Source organism: Pteronotus mesoamericanus, unplaced genomic scaffold, assembly GCF_021234165.1.
Source record: "Pteronotus mesoamericanus isolate MK-2021 breed Mesoamerican mustached bat unplaced genomic scaffold, CSHL_Meso_final contig_41, whole genome shotgun sequence".
NCBI classification, from domain to species: domain Eukaryota; kingdom Metazoa; phylum Chordata; class Mammalia; order Chiroptera; family Mormoopidae; genus Pteronotus; species Pteronotus mesoamericanus.
Window position 1 is genome coordinate 6003417 of NW_026555152.1, and position 17920 is coordinate 6021336.

The 17920-nt window shown below is 40.9% G+C and overlaps 1 protein-coding gene across 1 annotated transcript in view; it reads right to left on the reverse strand.

Moving 5' to 3' along the window:
• The window catches only part of ATP8A2 (ATPase phospholipid transporting 8A2), a 523880-nt gene that overhangs the window by 217582 nt on the left and 288378 nt on the right, over positions 1-17920 (reverse strand). Inside the window, exons 25-26 of the mRNA XM_054577153.1 lie at positions 12270-12453; positions 8230-8340 (exon numbers count right to left, since the gene is read on the reverse strand). Of these exons, the coding sequence (XP_054433128.1) occupies positions 8230-8340; positions 12270-12453 (295 nt within the window). The remainder of the gene's footprint in view (positions 1-8229; positions 8341-12269; positions 12454-17920) is intronic.

Sequence of the window (17920 nt, forward strand, 5' to 3'; positions counted from 1 at the left end):
AAATAGACACCGGTTTGGAATATTCTGATCAAATCCACAGTGTGTCTGTACATTAACATGTTTAATTAAGGCTCCCCAAACAGGAAGCCAATCAGACAGTAAATGAAAGAAGTGGCTGCCTACAAGCAATTCAGATATAATATTTTCAAGTAATGATGGCCTGAAAAATGGAGGAAAAAAACCAAAACCTCACAGAGGTCCAACAGGACAAAAAAAAAAAAAGCTGTAAAACAGCTCACGAGAATATGTATATGTTTTCAGAAGAAAAAAAAATTTAAAGTACCCTACTAAGATATTTTTATTAAAATGGTACTTTATACATGAACCATAATTCATTTTACTGTTTTAGTTTGAAGACATGGGAAACAAAATGCTGTTAAGGCTTTTCTCATGTCCTAGAATTCTAGAGGTCAGGATTTTTGTTTGCTTGGTTATTTTAGGCTTGTCAGCTATTGACAAGTCTTAACTAGCTTCAACTAAATTTAGTCATTAGGTTTCATTTGGCCTCAAAATACCTATGGTTTAAATCTCTATTTCTCATTCAGTGATATTTCCAGACAGACCTCCATGCTAAATACGCAACCCATTTTCTGGCCGGTGTCCATACCAGCTTAATGACCTCAAAAAACCATTAAAATTCCTTATATATGTTGCCAAAATAAGCAGACCCTCTCAATAGCATAAAATTACCATTTTCCACATTAATATCTATATGTTATGGTTTTTCTCAGTATTAAGAACCACCCACTAATCACCAGCACAATTTCAAAGTCTCATCTCTATTTCAAAGATAACTGGGTGCATTTTGTTTACATTATACCAAAATTTACAGGACATCCATAACATAATTTTTTGAAGTACAGGTTAATTTAAGTAACTTTCCTGTGATGTTTCTATTTAAATTTTATTATCACTAAAAAATTTTATCCATTCCAAATAACCTTTTCCTAGGATTCAAAAAGACCATGGACAAATGCATACCTAGTAAATGCTTAAGGTGCTAAACCTGCCGTACTTTGAAAATGTACTCTTGGGAATTTCTGAGTAACCAACCCCTAGTTGTTAAATGGTGTAGGAACTTTAAAGAATTTAACTGACCTTTCTCTTTAGGAATTACTAAGTGGTCACATCAGGACTTCAAAAATTTATAAGAATCCTTCCCTAACCTCCCTCCCCCCAATCTTTGTGTTTAGGGTAAAATTCCTCCCCTTGTTCAAATCAGAGTTTTTAGAAATCAGTCTTTCCTTTCAGCTTATAAATTACATTGGGAAATAGTTACGTATTGGCTGTGATTTATGCTCCAGGTCTCTGCTTATCATCTGCCCTATATAGTGACAAATTTTCTGAAATCACTTTTACTATGTAACTTTCCTAACAATAGGATGAAAAAGGAATCCCAGCTGCCAGTAGTGGTCTGGTTATCCACATCTCTTCCTTGGCCATCCTACTCTCCCATCGACCCCCATCTCCTTGCCTTCTCTAATTTTATTCCTTTTCCTGCCCCCCTAAGCCAGATAGACACACCAGGAGTGCACCCCCTCCGGCTGGCTGATGGGAAGCCTACCTGCTGGGCAAGGCTCTAAAGTTCTGCTCAGTCTAGGCCACAACAGGATTTTACCTTCTGAGAAGTATGGTCCATCTGCTCACAGCCACAAAACATAGCACTTAATTGGTTTTAATACAAAACAAAACTACACATGAAGTTTGTTTTTCAAACTTTCAATGAGCTCCCCAAAGCATACGCTCTGTCTCTATATTTTTCTTTCCCTCAAGGTGGCTAGAGCAACAAAGAGCTTGTGACATTCCTTTGGAATTTTTTTTAGCACTTTTTAATGTGGGAAAATACACATAATATAAAGTTTACCATCTTAATTATTTTTAAGTGCAAAATTCACTGGCATTAAGCACATTCACACTGTTGTGCAACCATCACTACTGCCTCACTTCAGAAGTCTTTGGGACACTTCCACCACAGTCTACAGGAGACAGAAAACTGCCATTTAGTTTCTACTGACAAAAATCCAGTTTTAATTCACAGAACTGTACGCCTAAATGAGGTGTATCTTACTGTGTATTAATTATACTTCAATAACACCGATTAAAAGCAAAATAAGCAGGGATGCAGTGGGAGTGGACTGGGGATAACTGGGAGCCAGACCACAAGGGAGAGGGGCACAGAGGGAGAGATGGGGATTTTATCAAAAGACACAGGTAACCTTGATGGGGTTGAAGAGAGTAGTGGCATTCATCCACACACTCACTGCCACCATTCTTGAGCACCTATGATCTAGACATGGTGCCAGGCTCTGGAACTGGCCAGACATATGGTTCACAAAGCTCACCCTGATTGCAGTATAGACAATCAGGCAAACCAGTGGTTTTTGCCATCATTCAGGTATCAAGCACTAAATTAAGGCAGTAGCAAGGGCAATGGAAAGCAAAGGCTATATGTAGTTTTAGTTTTACTTATTAGGCCTCCATGAAATCACTGATTCCATCATTCTGTTTCAATTTTTTAATCCAACCAATGGTTGGCTACTTTAGCCTGTGGTGTGGCACATCAATCAAGCATTATGTAAGGACTGTCAGCAACAAAGAGCTCAGGGTACAGAAAATAACACATAAATTGAGCATCTGTTTATATTCAAGGCACTGTGGTAAAAATGGTCTAATTAGATCAATATTATTTGTATGGAATATTTATGGGCAGCCACTCTTCTGCAAGGCTTTTTGATGATTAACCTGGGGATGACTTGAATGTTTACCAACACAGAAATGGTTAAACAGATTGTAGGAAACTATACTGTGAAATACCATTCAATGGATCTATATGCAGTAACCCAGAATGATCTCAAAATATACTGTTAAGTAAAGCAGCTATTGCAGAACGTATTAAAAAGCATGTTCACATTTATGTAAAAACATTGATTTGTCTGTATGTAGAGATCTCTCTTCTCTAACATACAGAGAAAAAGGTCAGAAAAGAATATGCATATTGGGATTGGGGATTAAAGTGAAGGAAACCTTCAGTTTGTGTTCCATGTTGCAATGAGAACATAGCCATGCATCACTTGTACAGAAAAATCAAGTTTTATAGGTCGGTATACCAAGTGAGTAGATTGTACTACATCATGGGCACATATTTCTTACATGAAACCTTTATTAGTAATTCAAATCGTATAATATCCTCATAATAATGGCTAAGACTATATAAGTGAGTGTGTGCATGTACATGCATATCTTTTTAATTTGCCAAATTATTTTTAGGCTGTTTTAGAAAATGACTGATAGTTACATACATCAGAGGACTTTTGAGATGAGAACATAGCAGCCATTGCAAACAGTTTCTCCTTGAGTTTGCAATAAACCATTTGAAAACCATTTAAGAGAAATAAATAATATATTTTATTCTCAATTATAAAACCCTCAGAACACGAAACTCTTCATTGCAAATGAGCTAATCAAATTACTACAATCTTTGATCTTTTAGTTCAAAACACAGTAAAATAGCAAGCGAGAGGGACTTCCCTAGTTTTATTTTATTTTATTTTATTTTATTTATTTACTTTTTAAATACATTTGTCTCTGCCTCTCCCCCCTTCTTTCCCTTGCCCCCTCCCACCTTCCCTCCCTCAGCTCTTCCCCTTTGGTTTTTTCCATGAGTCCTTGCTATATGTTCCTTGACTTTCCCCTTCACTTCCCTTTCCCTGCCCCCCCCCCTTGTCTCTGTTGATTTCTTTTCCTTTCAGTGTTGCTGGTCATATTTTCCTTGCATCTTTGCATTGTTCCGCTTATAGGTGAGATCATATGGTATTTGTCTTTCGCCCCCTGGCTTATTTCGCTTAGCATGATGCTCTCCAGTTCCATCCATGCTGTTGCAAAGTTTAGTACTTCTTTTTTTCTTTCTGCTGCGTAGTACTCCATTGTGTATATGTACCATAATGTTTTGATCCAATCATCTACTAATGGGCATTTAGGTTGCTTCCAAGATTTGGCTATTGTAAATTGTGCTGCTATGAACATTGGGGTGCATAGGTTCTTTTGTATTGGCATTTTGGTGTTCTCACGGTATAGTCCCAGCAGGGGAATTGCTGGATCAAAAGGCAGTTCCATTTTCAGCTTTCTGAGGAAATTCCACACTGCTTTCCATAGTGGCTGCACCAGTCTGCATTCCCACCAACAGTGGACTAGGGTTCCCTTTTCTCCACAGCCTCGCCAGCACCTGTTGTTTGTGGATCTGTTTCTGATGGCCATTCTGACCGGTGTGAGGTGGTACCTCATGGTGGTTTTGATCTGCATTTCTCTGATGGCTAGCGATGCTGAGCATCCTTTCAAATGCCTCTGGGCCCTCTGTATCTCCTCCTTAGAATAGCATCTGCCCAGGTCCTTTGCCCATTTTTTGATTGGATCGTTTGTCTTCTTGGCGTAGAGTCGAGTGAGTTCTTTATATATCTTGGAGATCAAACCTCTATCTGATGTATCATTAGCAAATATATTTTCCCATACCGTTGACTCCCTTTTCATTTTGCTGATGTTTTCTTTTGCTGTGCAGAAGCTTCTTATTTTGATGAGGTCCCACTTGTTTATTCTTTCCTTTATGTCCCTTGCTTTAGGAGACATATCAGTGAAAAAATTGCTGCGTGGGATATCTGAGAGTTTCCTGCCAATGTTCTCCTCGAGGACTTTGATGGTGTTGCGACTTATATTTAAGTCTTTTATCCATCTTGAGTTTATTTTTGTGTATGGTGTCAGCTGATGATCCAATTTCAATTTTTTGCATATAGCCGTCCAGCTCTCCCAACACCATTTGTTGAAGAGGCTGTTATTGCTCCATTTTATGCTTCTGCCCCCTTTGTCGAATATTAGATGTCCATAGAGACCTGGGCTTATTTCTGGGCTTTCTATTCTGTTCCACTGGTCTATGGGTCTGTTCTTGTGCCAGTACCAGATTTTCAGTATGGTGGCTTTGTAGTAGAGTTTGATGTCCGGTATTGTGATCCCTCCTACTTTGTGTTTCTTTCTCAAAATTGCTGCGGCTATTCGGGGTCGTTTATGGTTCCATATAAATTTTTGAAATGTCTGTTCTATTTCTGTGAAATACGTCATTGGTATCTTAATAGGGATTGCGTTGAATCTATGAATTGCTTTGGGTAGTATGGACATTTTGAGGATATTAATTCTTCCAATCCATGAGCACGGTATATGCTTCCATTTATTTGTGTCTTCCTTAATTTCTTTTTTCAATGTTGTATAGGTTTCTGTATACAGGTCTTTTGTGTCTTTGGTTAAATTTATCCCTAGGTACTTTATCTTTTTTCGTGCTATATCGAATGGTATATTTTTTCTGATTTCTTCTTCTTCTATTGCATTGCTGGTGTACAAAAACGCCTTTGATTTCTGAATGTTGACTTTGTATCCTGCTGTTTTGCCAAATTCACTTATTAGGTTGAGGAGTTTTTTGGTAGAGTCTACAGGGTTCTCTATGTACACTATCATGTCATCTGCAAACAATGATAGTTTTACTTCCTCCTTTCCTATTTGGATGCCTTTTATCTCTTTCTCTTGTCTGACCGCTGTGGCTAGGACTTCCAATACGATGTTGAAAAGAAGCGGTGAGAGCGGACATCCTTGTCGTGTTCCCGATCTTAGTGGGAAAGCTTTCAGTTTTTGCCCGTTGAGTATGATATTGGCTGTAGGTTTTTCATATATGGCCTTTATTACGTTGAGGAATGCCCCATTTATTCCCATTTTGCTGAGTGTTTTGATCATAAATGGGTGCTGTACCTTGTCAAATGCTTTTTCTGCATCTATTGAGATGATCGTGTGGTTTTTGTCTTGTCTTTTATTGATGTGCTGTATCACGTTTACTGATTTGTGTATATTGAACCATCCCTGCATCCCTGGGATGAATCCCACTTGATCGTGGTGGATAATCTTTTGAATGTATTGCTAGATGCGGTTTGCCAATATTTTGTTGAGGATTTTAGCATCTATGTTCATCAGCGAAATTGGCCTGTAGTTTTCTTTCTTTGTAGAGTCTTTATCTGGTTTTGGGATCAGGGTGATGCTGGCCTCATAGAAGGAGTCTGGACTTCCCTAGTTTTAAAATGATGTTGGCAGAGCGTGTCGGTGCCGCAGGGGTTCTCTGGACATGACGGACGGACCCGGCCGCATCCGCGCCTGCACAGCGGGGGCTCCGGCCGCATTTCATTGTCTTGGTTTTCAAATTAACGTATCTGAGGAACATTAACTAAAGAATTGGGCAGAGGGTGGTAGAGGCTTTTCCTTGATTTATTTATTTTTGAATCTTGTAAAGAGTGCTTTTAAATGCTGTTAACACAAGACCAGTTTGCAACTGTTGCCCAGCTAAAACTGAAAAATTAACTTAAAGAATTCAAATAGCATTTTCAGGGCCTTGTTCCAAATAGAATTTCTCAGACAGACTAAAATTGCACTCCTCATCTTTGGCCCACTTGAAGTTAAAAAAAAGAAAAGACAAGATAGTAGGTGTAAATGACTAAGAAAGGCCCCAGAGGATGCTCTGGACAGCTGAAAGGTTAGGAGCTTCATGCAGAATGTCTTGATAAGAAGTCTAGACTATCTGTAATTTGCTGATTGTGAGGAAAACCAGATTATTAAGAAACCTGGTGAAGCCAACAGCTACAGGAGCTTAAAATGCATGGGAAACTTGGGATGATGCGTGGGAATAGGGATTCTAATACTCAACGATCCATAGTGACATTTAGGAGTGACTTTTATCACAAATGCAAGAAATGCCACAGGAAGAGGGGGCAAACATCTTTAAAAGGCTAAAAGGAAATTGTAAAAATGTGAATAGGAAGAAGATAGAAACTATAGAGTCTGTTAGACATAACATCTAAAAGTTCTTACTTGGAGTGGACTGAGTGGAATATTACAGCACAAGACAAGCAGATAAGGCAAGTGGGCTGCCCTTTGTACAAATTAGGAAAATGCATCTCTTTTTACAGGTTCTCCTTCATTTCAGCCCCATTTATCACATTTGACTGGGCAGGCTTGTGCAGTGAACAATCTGTACAACTCATGAGTAGTTTAGTTACAGAGTGAATGATATGAACCTATATGTTTGACTTGAATAGTCAAAAAAAAAAAGTAGACAATTTGGCAAAGAAATGGTTAGTCACAGCAAACTACTTGTTAAATTACCTGAGCTGAGTATTTTAAGGGACCACATCAGAAAAAGCTGATCTATGCCTTGGTTATTATTTCTGCCACAAGTTGAGAAATCACACAAAATAGCCCAAGAGCTGAGAAATTGAACACAAAATAATTCATAGTAGAATGAGATATTAACACCATACACAATTAACATTGCTTTTCTATTTCTCCATAGAGGGACTGCCTGCTTCCTCTTCTCTGAACACATTTGGAAATCTGTTAGTCATGAAGGCCTCAAAGCCGCACCTCTGTAACAGAGCTGTTCTTACAGGAGGAATGAGGTGGCTGGTACTCCCACTAAGAGCAAACAAAGTGCCTTTTCCACTTCTTCCTGGGCCCACCCCTCTCCCCATCTAATTCCTCTAGCAAGCACATTTATTTTACTTATAACTGAATCTGCATCATGAAACACAGCTGGACAACTCCATGACTTCACTGAAGGATTTTAAATTGCCTTATTGGTTTACTCTCCACTCACCTCCACACCTGCCCCAGTTAAGTAGTTGTGCCCAAATATCCCAAAAGCAATGAGTAAATGCTCAGGAAACAGGAGGATTCCATGAGAACTATAGCAAGAAATCAGGCCCTTTCATTCTGGTAAAGAAAAAACCGACTGGATTGCCTAGAAAGGTCTCAGTGCCATTAAGAAAGGTGTGAACACTGCTGTCAGGCTCTGATCACCCTGTGAATGACAGCAGCATCTACTCAGGCAGAGAGGGACACTGGAAGGAGAGAGCCTTCCTCCACCAGGCAGGGACAGCTGGCAGGGCGTGAGGGGGAGCCGGGGCCGGGGGACCGGGGGTTATAGTAGCAGCGAAGAAGCACTGCTGCCTCCTGGCTTTGGTTACTTAGCACGAGGACCTACATCTGGAAGATGTGCCCAGCTTCAAAGAGGTTACATGTGACACAGGTTTCAATACGTAGCAGCAGCACCTATTCTTTAATTTTACATTAGTAAAATCCTCCCTTAAGTTGCTTAAAACATTGAAGGCACCCCTTGGAGAAGGCCTTCCTCATCAAGGAAGGGCTTACCTCAATAATGTAGAGAACCACGTTCTTGTAGAAGCAGTACAATATGCACTTGGTCACCCGGTTGTAGCTCCAGGCACCGTGTACCAGCAGAAGCTTCTCTAAGTAGGAAAACTGAAAAAAGAAAATAAAGAAAGTTCAGAGGAACCCATCATTTAGGAATAAAAGTCATAGAATGCCCTTTGAAGGAAATGACAGATAAGGTAATAGAGAAAACCATTCACTTAAAAAAATGAAAGGCCAAGCTTTCAGGCCCAGTAAGGAGAGCTAAAATCCCTCAAATCCACATAATTATAATTTCCCCCAAATATGAAGCTGGACTCCTAATTGTTATTCTCATGAAATTCTATGTATATAAATGCTTTTAAAGCATCTTCATTATTAGAAGAAGACGAACACCTGAAGTGGAAAAGAAGCATAATGTGAATCAGACACCTCAATCACAGATTTCATGGTGACAACAGAAACAAGGGATAATGTCGCTCATGCAACAGCACCCTTTTGAAAAAGGGGATACACCTATATACACAACCTATTTCCACTGTCAGCCTGCACATTACAAATAGTTACAGACACACAGAGACTCACGGACACACAAACACACACACACAGGGACACACACACCCTCTGCCTCCACTTCCACACCCATTTTGTTCTCCTTTTTTTTGCCAACTAGTACAGAGCATCTCTACTAGAGCGCTATGCAGTCCTGAAAAACAAAAACCAATAAGGAGTTAATATACTAAGTTGAGAGTAATGTAATGGCTCTCACATTTGAAATACACAGCAATATCCTAATATCCCAATAAGATATTTGAATCCTCTGTGGGCATGGGGTCTTTGAGCACCACCCGATCATGTCTCCTCAGCCTCCCCTTAGCCTGGCCTGGCCTTCTGTGTCCTATTTCACGAAGGTCCCAGAAAGTGTGAACACTGAGCTGAAGGGAAGGAAATGAGGTGTTTTTTCGTTTATTTGTTTTGTGGATTGTACTGTGCTCTGGAGTGAATGCACTGTTAGGAATGATTCTGTTTCAATTTACAGTTGCTGTACATTGTGAGCCTCACGCCAACATCAAATACCCCTCAGTTGCCTTGAACTAAAACCTAATTCCCTGTTCTGAGTCACAGGGCAGTCTGCAAGCTCAAACCCCACCACTCTCCTAAAGAGATCACCAGGTTGTGTTGAGCATGCACACAAACACTAGAGATTCATTTGCTATTATAAACTTCCTGTTAATTTCAGATTATTTTTGAAATCAAACTTAACTATCTGTAGAAAAGACTGCCTAGGTACAACATTTTTAAAAAATACATTATTTTCAAGAAGGAACCACATAATAATTTCCATTAGCACTAAAGAAGGGGACTCAATCTGATGTGACATCATCTTTCAATGAGTTCTTCTGAGAGATCAGGGTGAGGCAGGTCCCTCACCTGTGTACTCCAAAAGCTAAATGACGCTTCGAAATGGCAGGAGTTGATGCTTATGGAAAAATAAAACTGCCTATAAAGGCCTATTAAGGATTCCCAAGGGGACTGGGGAATCATAAAAGAACTAGCTAGACAAATAAAAAGGAAGCTTGTATTCAACTCGGACCCCTGATGTCACACTTCAATGGGTACAGAGAATATCTGCTGCACTCATCCCAAATGCTCAACTTTAGTGATACAATGATTTATTTTCAGGAAAAGAAAATCCTAAATTAAAATGCTGTTTTCATGAGGTCGTTCAGAAAACATTAGGAAGGTAGAGGCAGGAACGATTCTCTCCTGAGATGAAAAGGCTGCTGAGAGCTCCTGGCACCGGCACAGGCTGCCCCTGGGCAAAGCAGCAAATCAGGGGACTGGGTCCATCTCGGGAGCTGCCCCATGGACAAGAGCACAGGCACCTGGAAACAGGTAGATCCAGAGCTTTGCCTACTTCCTAGTTTTTCCAAGGACAATCCTTTAAGCTAAATTTTCTTCTTCTGTATATAATCCTTCAGGGTACTTTCTCGAAAACCCAATCATGATGGATTCAGCCACATTAAAATAAACAGATAAAGACAAGCTGTTAACTTCAACCAAAGATATTTATCATTTCACTAGGGGCAAAGAAATTCATCAAACTGTGGCCTTTCCCTCTCAGTGATTATAGAGGAGCATACTGTTAGGGGGGGAGACTGTAAGGCACAGAGGAACACTGCCCTAACATAATGGGACCTCTGCCTAATTATGAAGAGGACCACGGAAAGGAGAAAAGAAGACCTACAGACACGGGGGCCATTCATCAGGTGCTTTGGCAGGAGTGACTATTATGCTGGAAGGGCAAGAAAACCCTTAGATAGAGTCAGGAAGCCCTGCTCCCCTCTCTAGCTTTCTTTGATGCTTTTAATTTGAAGAGAGCAGTTGCTCCAGATTCCGTATCCTATTAATACGCAGTTTCAATAAACCAGGTAATGGAATCACCCTTCCCTAGACATTTTAAAGAAAAAGACAGACAAATATTTGCCTAGAACTCCTAGGAAACCTCTAAAGGTCCCTCCCAGCCATATGATGCTATAACTCAAGTATTTAATAATGCTGGGGTGTATAACATCCACACTCGCTGACAGACTACAGGAAGTGTGAGTCCCCCAGGCCTTGGAGTAGTTGACTCAGAAAAGTAAATGGGCAGGTGTGCGGGGCTGGTCCCCAAGGTCACATGCAGGTCTGGTGTTCTCTGACCCTGGATGCTTGGACCTGAGGCAGGTCACCTGAAAGGGCTCCAGTTTTCCAACCTGTAAAATCAGAATTCCTTCTACCTACTTCCAGCAATTATCTTGAGGATTTATTTGAAATCAACAAAGGAACAAGATTGATTTCATGCACTTTTCAGAGTCATGAGGATTTGTAATTCCTCTCTGAGTTTGCAGAACCACCAGCTGGGAGGGAATCCGAGAGGTGATCTAGTGCAGAGCCCTCCTTTGGGGAGGTGGAACCCCAAAGCTGCAGAGGATCAGCCTGCAAAACCCTGGGGTGGCTGGAAGCTCTTTCCTGTTTTATAAGCGGCCCCTTATTTCAGTGTGGAGGGAGAAAAAGCCATTATTACTTATGTTCATATAATTAAGATTAACACATTCTTCAAAAGACTGAACACTGAAGAAACAGAAGGGAATTCTAGCTAATCTGCAAACAAGCAGCACTTAATCAAAACATACTGCAATCAGGAGACGGGAAGAAACATTCCGTGTTCGCTGTCATATCTCCATTTGCTCTATAATCATTCAGGCCAAATGGCTTAGATATGTACCTTAGGGGCCAGGAGGTTGGCTGACCCTTCACTTTTTGGCTACCATTAAGGAGTTAGACATTTCTTTCATCCTCAGGCCACCTGTGCAGTAATTAATGTTATTGGGGGCCTCTGCATGGGGCATGCCATCAAGAGAGGAATGGAATGAACTTGGCCTAAGTGCAGGAGGCTGTCTGCTACTTATCCGGGGGTACTTAGGGCCCCAAACCAGCTTATGCTCTCAGCAAGTCACCTCGCAACAGTGGTCCTGGGCAGTGCCCTGGTCACGGCTACAGGGAGAATGACAGCTGTAAATCACTCCTTCCCCTCATCTTAAATGCCTGGTGACAGAATGTTCTAGCACCTCTGAAAGAGGGGAGATGCCATCACGGGGATTGTAGAGAGTAGATGTCATGACCACAGTGCTCTTTGGCACAGGGCGGTAGAAGGAAAAGCACGTGCAGCAGATGCATAAGTTGAAGGTAGGAGATTATTATTAGGAGGAGCAGAAACCTACCTGTCAGGAATGATATCTTGCCTGGCTGACAGAAAGCCTGGCCAACCCACAACTAGCCAGGAGAAACCTGACTGGCAGGACAGGGCCTATAAACCATACCAGATCAAGCCTACAAAGACATTCAGACACACTGGTGGTTTCGCCTAGATGGCAGCCTCAAGGAGGGTGGCAGAATTCTTAGGGCTGGACTGATGGGCTCAACACCAGCCAGGCCTTCACGCCCAGCCGATGTCTCTGTGCACGGGACGGAGTAGCCGGGTCAACCATGCCTCTGACCTGTGCGATGGCATAATCCGAGTTGTTCGTCGCTTGCATGCCTTCATTCCCACTGATTCCCACACCCACGTGGGCTGTCTGGATCATCCCGACATCATTGGCACCATCCCCGATGGCGAGGGTGATGGCCTTTACCCGCTTCTTAACCACGTCTACTATCTCAGACTTCTGCAGAGGAGACACTCTGTAAAAGAAGAAGGAGAAACTATGACTATATCGATCTTTCTGGAGGAAACAGCTGTAATTTACATTTAGCTGCATGAAAAGGGCAGTTGCTGAGAAATTTCCAAATTCAATAGATACGTTTTATGTTCATGTGCAAAGAAGCTTTCAGAAAACAGTAGCTTGTGGTTTTCAAGTATTTGCCAACTTCACAGATGAAATGCACAACTCAAAACTAACTTAAAACACAGCCCATTTATGCTCAGTGGGAGCCATACATGCAAACTCCCCAAGGATACATGTGCCCTGCTGGAAGATACAGGCAGTTAAGCTGGCTACAGAGGCCTCAGGAGCTGCCTTCCCAGCAAATCAGAAAACTCACACAGGCCCTGTTCCTGCTTTGGCGTGCACCATTCGCAACCTAGGGCTGACAAGGGGATTTCTCATAAAATCTGCCTTCCTGGAAGGGAAAGTAAGTTGGCAGAGCTTGAGAAATACAGAAAGAGGACTAGAGTAAGAAGAAAGAAGAAAGACTTCTCCAACTCCACCCCAGAAATAGAGGCAGTGTTTGAAGGGCAGCGAAGGCAGAGGATTGAAGAAAGGGACTCACAGGGGCAGACGGTCTACTAAAGGCTGAACTGCAGCAACAGAGCCCAAAGGGGAAGACACAGCAGCCTCTGCCTAAAAGAGGTGGTTCCCACAAGGAATCGAGAAGGTGGGCTAATGCCCACAAGCCCTCACATCACCTGGGAAGAAGACCCCATTCACATCTATGGTGTCTAAAGCTCAGCAACATTGACTACATGAAATGTTTGTTCCAAGTACAAGATCAGACAACACAATAATACGATAAAACTACAAGTACCTAAGGACTAACTTATTTTTATTTTAAATTCTGAATTGGTAAGCTGATTTGGGAAATTTACTGAATCACTACAACACACACATACACACACAGAGTAAAAGGCCCCTCTGGGGTTCCCAGAGATACTGGCCACAGGCGCACATTGACTGGGTTTAAAAGCTAGAACAGACACTCAGAGACCTTCCCAGGAGAACTATGAGCTCTCATATGGCCAACCCACAAAAATGCTTGTTTCCAAAAGGAAGCTTAAATTTTACCAACTCTGGAAAGAAAAGTGTTCGGTGAGACAGCAAGCTAAATTTAAAACATAGATACTTTGAAAGCTGTTGCTCAATTACAAAGAAATGAAAATGAGCAAGTAAAAAAAAAACCCAAGAAATAGAATTTAAGTATTGAAAGGGCTTAGAAGCCATACTGTGTGATCTAATACCTCTTTTGTCTTTTTTGCAGGGATTTGCAATAATGAGACTTTACAGCCTCCTGGAGTAGTTGCAACCACACAAAAAAATATTATTATTACTTTTTTATTGTTAATAAGCACACTTAAAAAGTACTAATTCTGCCCTCTGGGCCACACTAGATGTTCTTTCAAATATTAGGAAGTGGAGATATAAAGACACCTATCACATCTCTCTTCCCAAAGCTCAGTTTCTGCTTGCTAAACAGTCTCAGGTCCTCCAATCGTTGTTTAATAGGCATGGTTCCGAATTTAAAAATAGCTCCCAAGTATCAGCTTCTAGACAGCTGAGAGCAGAACAGAATCACCAGCTCCCTGGTAGCAGACATCAGACTGACCTTAATGTAGCCTAAAATGAAATTACTGGAAGCTTTATTATTGTTTATTATTAAGTTTCCTGTCAACTAAACATAAGCAATTTTAACACACAGGGATATAAGCTGTTTCTATTCCTTCCAAGCCTGAGCAACTGCCACTTGCAGCCAAGACTGATCTTTACATTCCTCTCTCTCATTAAATTTCTGATTGGCAGGTTGGCAGACACAGCTCATAATTCTCATTTTCTGCGCAAATGTGATTTCTCATTTTATTTCTGAACTCAATAGAGGTAGAGATCAAATACTGTACAAAGAAAAATGACCTAGGACTCAAAGTTGAAGAACGGAGCATGACTTTTACCTGTGCCCATACGAACTGTGTCAACAGGGAAAAAAATTTTTATCAGTCCTTGTCTTTTCATCAATGAAATGAGGGAAATGAGAACCACCCACTTCATGAGCTGGTTGTGGTATATTTATATTTATGTGAAACCATTCTGCTTATTAGCAAGCGTGAAACAAATGTTATCTCCTACCCCACCTGCAAAACTCAGCTGTTGGGGAAAAAAGGGACACAATTGAGAATTGCATGCTATCTGACCCATGGTCCCCAGACTGTGTGTGTAGGTGTCCTGGGGAACTATAGGGCGAAATTAGAAATTTTCAAGGTAAGTATAGCAACATCTCTCAGGTAGTAATACGAATCAATAGCTCTAAGTAGCCCGAGTCTCAACATGCTGCATTCCTTTGCACAATAAATCTTTGTGGACCTGAATGTCCATGGCTGCTGTGATAAAAAGCAAATACACTGTGAATAAATCAATGTAGACCAAAAAATGAGGGAGGTAGTGTCCGCCCTTATGAAAAGTTGTGCAGTGCTCAGCAGGTGCACCCTACCATATGATCAGTAAGTGATTATGATTATTTGAGAATAAAAGAAAATATTATTTCTTTCATTTAAGTGTATTACTATTTCAAATGTCTGCTAAGTTGTTAGGACATACATACTCCTGAAATTGTTTGATCTTGCCTGCTAAATAGTTAGAAACTGTTCAGTTTCATTTTTGGCCTGGAGGCTTTGCAAAGGAATTCTGAAACAGTGCAGTACTGAGAATCCAGAGAATCTAGAAACTTCTGTGTTCATCGCTTCTCTCTATGGTTACATTAATCACTCTTCAAGGGCAATTATTCATCCATTGAGGTGGAACTTCACCTAATGGTGCCATCATTTAATCTCCAACTCTTCTGCATCCACCGAGATATCACAAGAGAGCAGGGAACAGCACTGGGCTGACCTGAAGTTGCAACTCCTTGAGATTCTACCTGCCACCCAAGTGATCAAGCAGACTGGTCTCTTTACCAGCAAAGCTGGAGCGGTCTGGAGAGAAAGGGAATGTGGGGAGCAGGAGAGCCTGTGGGTAGGAAGCTTAGCCACATGGACACCATGCTGTGGAAGGTTCAAAGGGCTGTGGTGGGGGAAGGGGGAAGTTGCCAAATAAACTCATGGTTTTCTTTGAGGTCAAAGTTGTTGCTTTTATGTTAGGGGGTTTAGCAATAAGCCAGCCAACATGAGACAAGTAGCAAGTCAAATATACTCACTATGTTTGCCACTTTGGGATTTGGATCTCAGGAAAGTCAAGTCAAGTCATGATTCTGGTGACTTAAAGTAAAATCTTTGAAAGTGCAACAGCTGCCTTCTCCCAAAAAGCAAAAATAAAGAGAAAACCTGACTGGGTGGATAAACTAAGTCATATCCCTGTGTTTTGGAAGCATGAAATTCTCATCAAGGATTTATTATGCCCTCAACTGTAATGCCTTGAGAAAACATAATTCTAGCACACACTAGGGGTTCACAACAGATGTCAAACAGCTAATTTCTACAGAAATGAATAGGCACCTTACATACTATTTCAGTATGCCAAGTTACCACAAAGCACGAAACAGCTCTTTTAAAATCTTAATTTGAGACCTGGAATCACATGCCATACTTAATAAGTATTCCCAGCATATAGTCTACATTTAAATAATAAAATAAGGATTCTTGTCCATATCTGAGCCAAGTGCTTTGGACACTTCTATACCATATTTTGGTGCATTACATCTAGAAATATAAATTCAAAGATCTTTAATCTATTGGCGAGGTATTCTACCCACTTTTCTTTTGGCTAACACAATAAATCCTAAAATAAAAAGTTTTCCTCTTGAGACTTTCAAACAAAAATTCAGTATTCTGGAGTATCTCACTGATGGGATTTGTGTTCCAAAATTTGAAAAGTTACTTTAAAAAAAAAAAGATTTTATTTATTCATTTTTAGAGAGAGGGGGAAAAGAAGGACTAAGAGTGGGAGTCGACCGTTTGCCTCTCGCACACACCAGGGACCTGGCCCGGAGCCCAGGCATGTGCCCTGACCAGGAATCAAACCTGCAACCTTTTGGTTTGCAGAACAACACCCAACCCACTGAGCCACACCAGTCAGAACTAAAAGTCACTTTCCAAAGGTATTTAAGTATAACACTGAAGGATAACAATTGGTAACTACTTTTATAGGATTAATGATCATGCATTTATTTATCTGATTTACAAAAGCCCTGGTCTCAGGATGAGTTTTTAAATTTTGATGTTGCAATATCATTGGAACAAATGTAGGTCCCTTCCCTTTTCAGAACTCAGCTGCCCATTTGTCAGAGAGGGGCTGGGCCTCCAATACTGATATGTAAACTGACCTCACCTGAGCCAGGGGAGTTGCAGGAACTCCACCCAGGGGCACCCAAGAGAATTTCAACCAGAGCCACAGCTCCTACTAATTAACCGGAGTCACTAGATACTTTCACTAATTGGTCTTCAAAACTTATTTATTCCAAATAAACTGTCCTCATAACTAGCGAAGAGATTTGAAGACCACTGACCTAGATCACTGAGTCTCAAATTTTCATTGAGCATCCGAATCATCTAGAGGGTTCATAAAGCTACAGATTCTGATTCAGGAAGTCTGGGTGGGGCCAGAGAATGCACATTTTTAAACTACTGTTATTGTTGACACTCTTATAGATGTCCCCAATTTTCCCCCTTTGCCCACCTCTGCCCAGCCCTGCCCTCCCTTCCCTCTGCCAGCTACCACACTGCTGTCTGTGTCTTAGCAAGTCTGGGTGATGTCGTGCTGCTTGTCCGCGGGCCCTGAAGAGGCCAGCAATGGCCTGGACAAGATCACAAGTTCCCTCTTGTTGATCATTTTAATCAGCTAAGCTTGTATTCCCATAGCACAAGATACATCAAAATTTTAACAGAGTGACATTCCACAGTTAATCGGTAGAAACACTGAATTTTGTCCCCTTCTTTCAAGTTTTGCACATGTAGGTTCTTCTTTGCTTTTAAACCCAAACTATTAAGTACAAATTTAGGTTGGGGTTTCATTTAAGACAGTCCTCTCACCTGAGTATCTCACATAAGACAGTGAGAGGGGAAAATACTAACCAGAGCAAGATACAAAGTACTCCAAAAGGTTTTTATTTTTAATGATTCAGAAACACATGATTTCATTAGCGAAAGTTTCAATCTTCCTGTTAACTGAAAGATAATAGCCTCATGAAAGAGATTTTCTTTGATTAAAAAACATTGCTATAACATATTATACCTTATGTCTTATAGCAGTCATTGATCTAAAATGTTTGAAGAATTCCAGCACCTTAAAAATTCTCATGTAGAGTTTGTAGATATATAACCACCTGAGTCTAAAATCTAAAAACAATTCAACTATCCTATGTATCTGTCTAATAAGTATGTCACTGGCTGACCAACACCCATTCTGACCTGTGCTCTTTCTTTAGATGCATTTAGTGCGCTGGCGCAGGG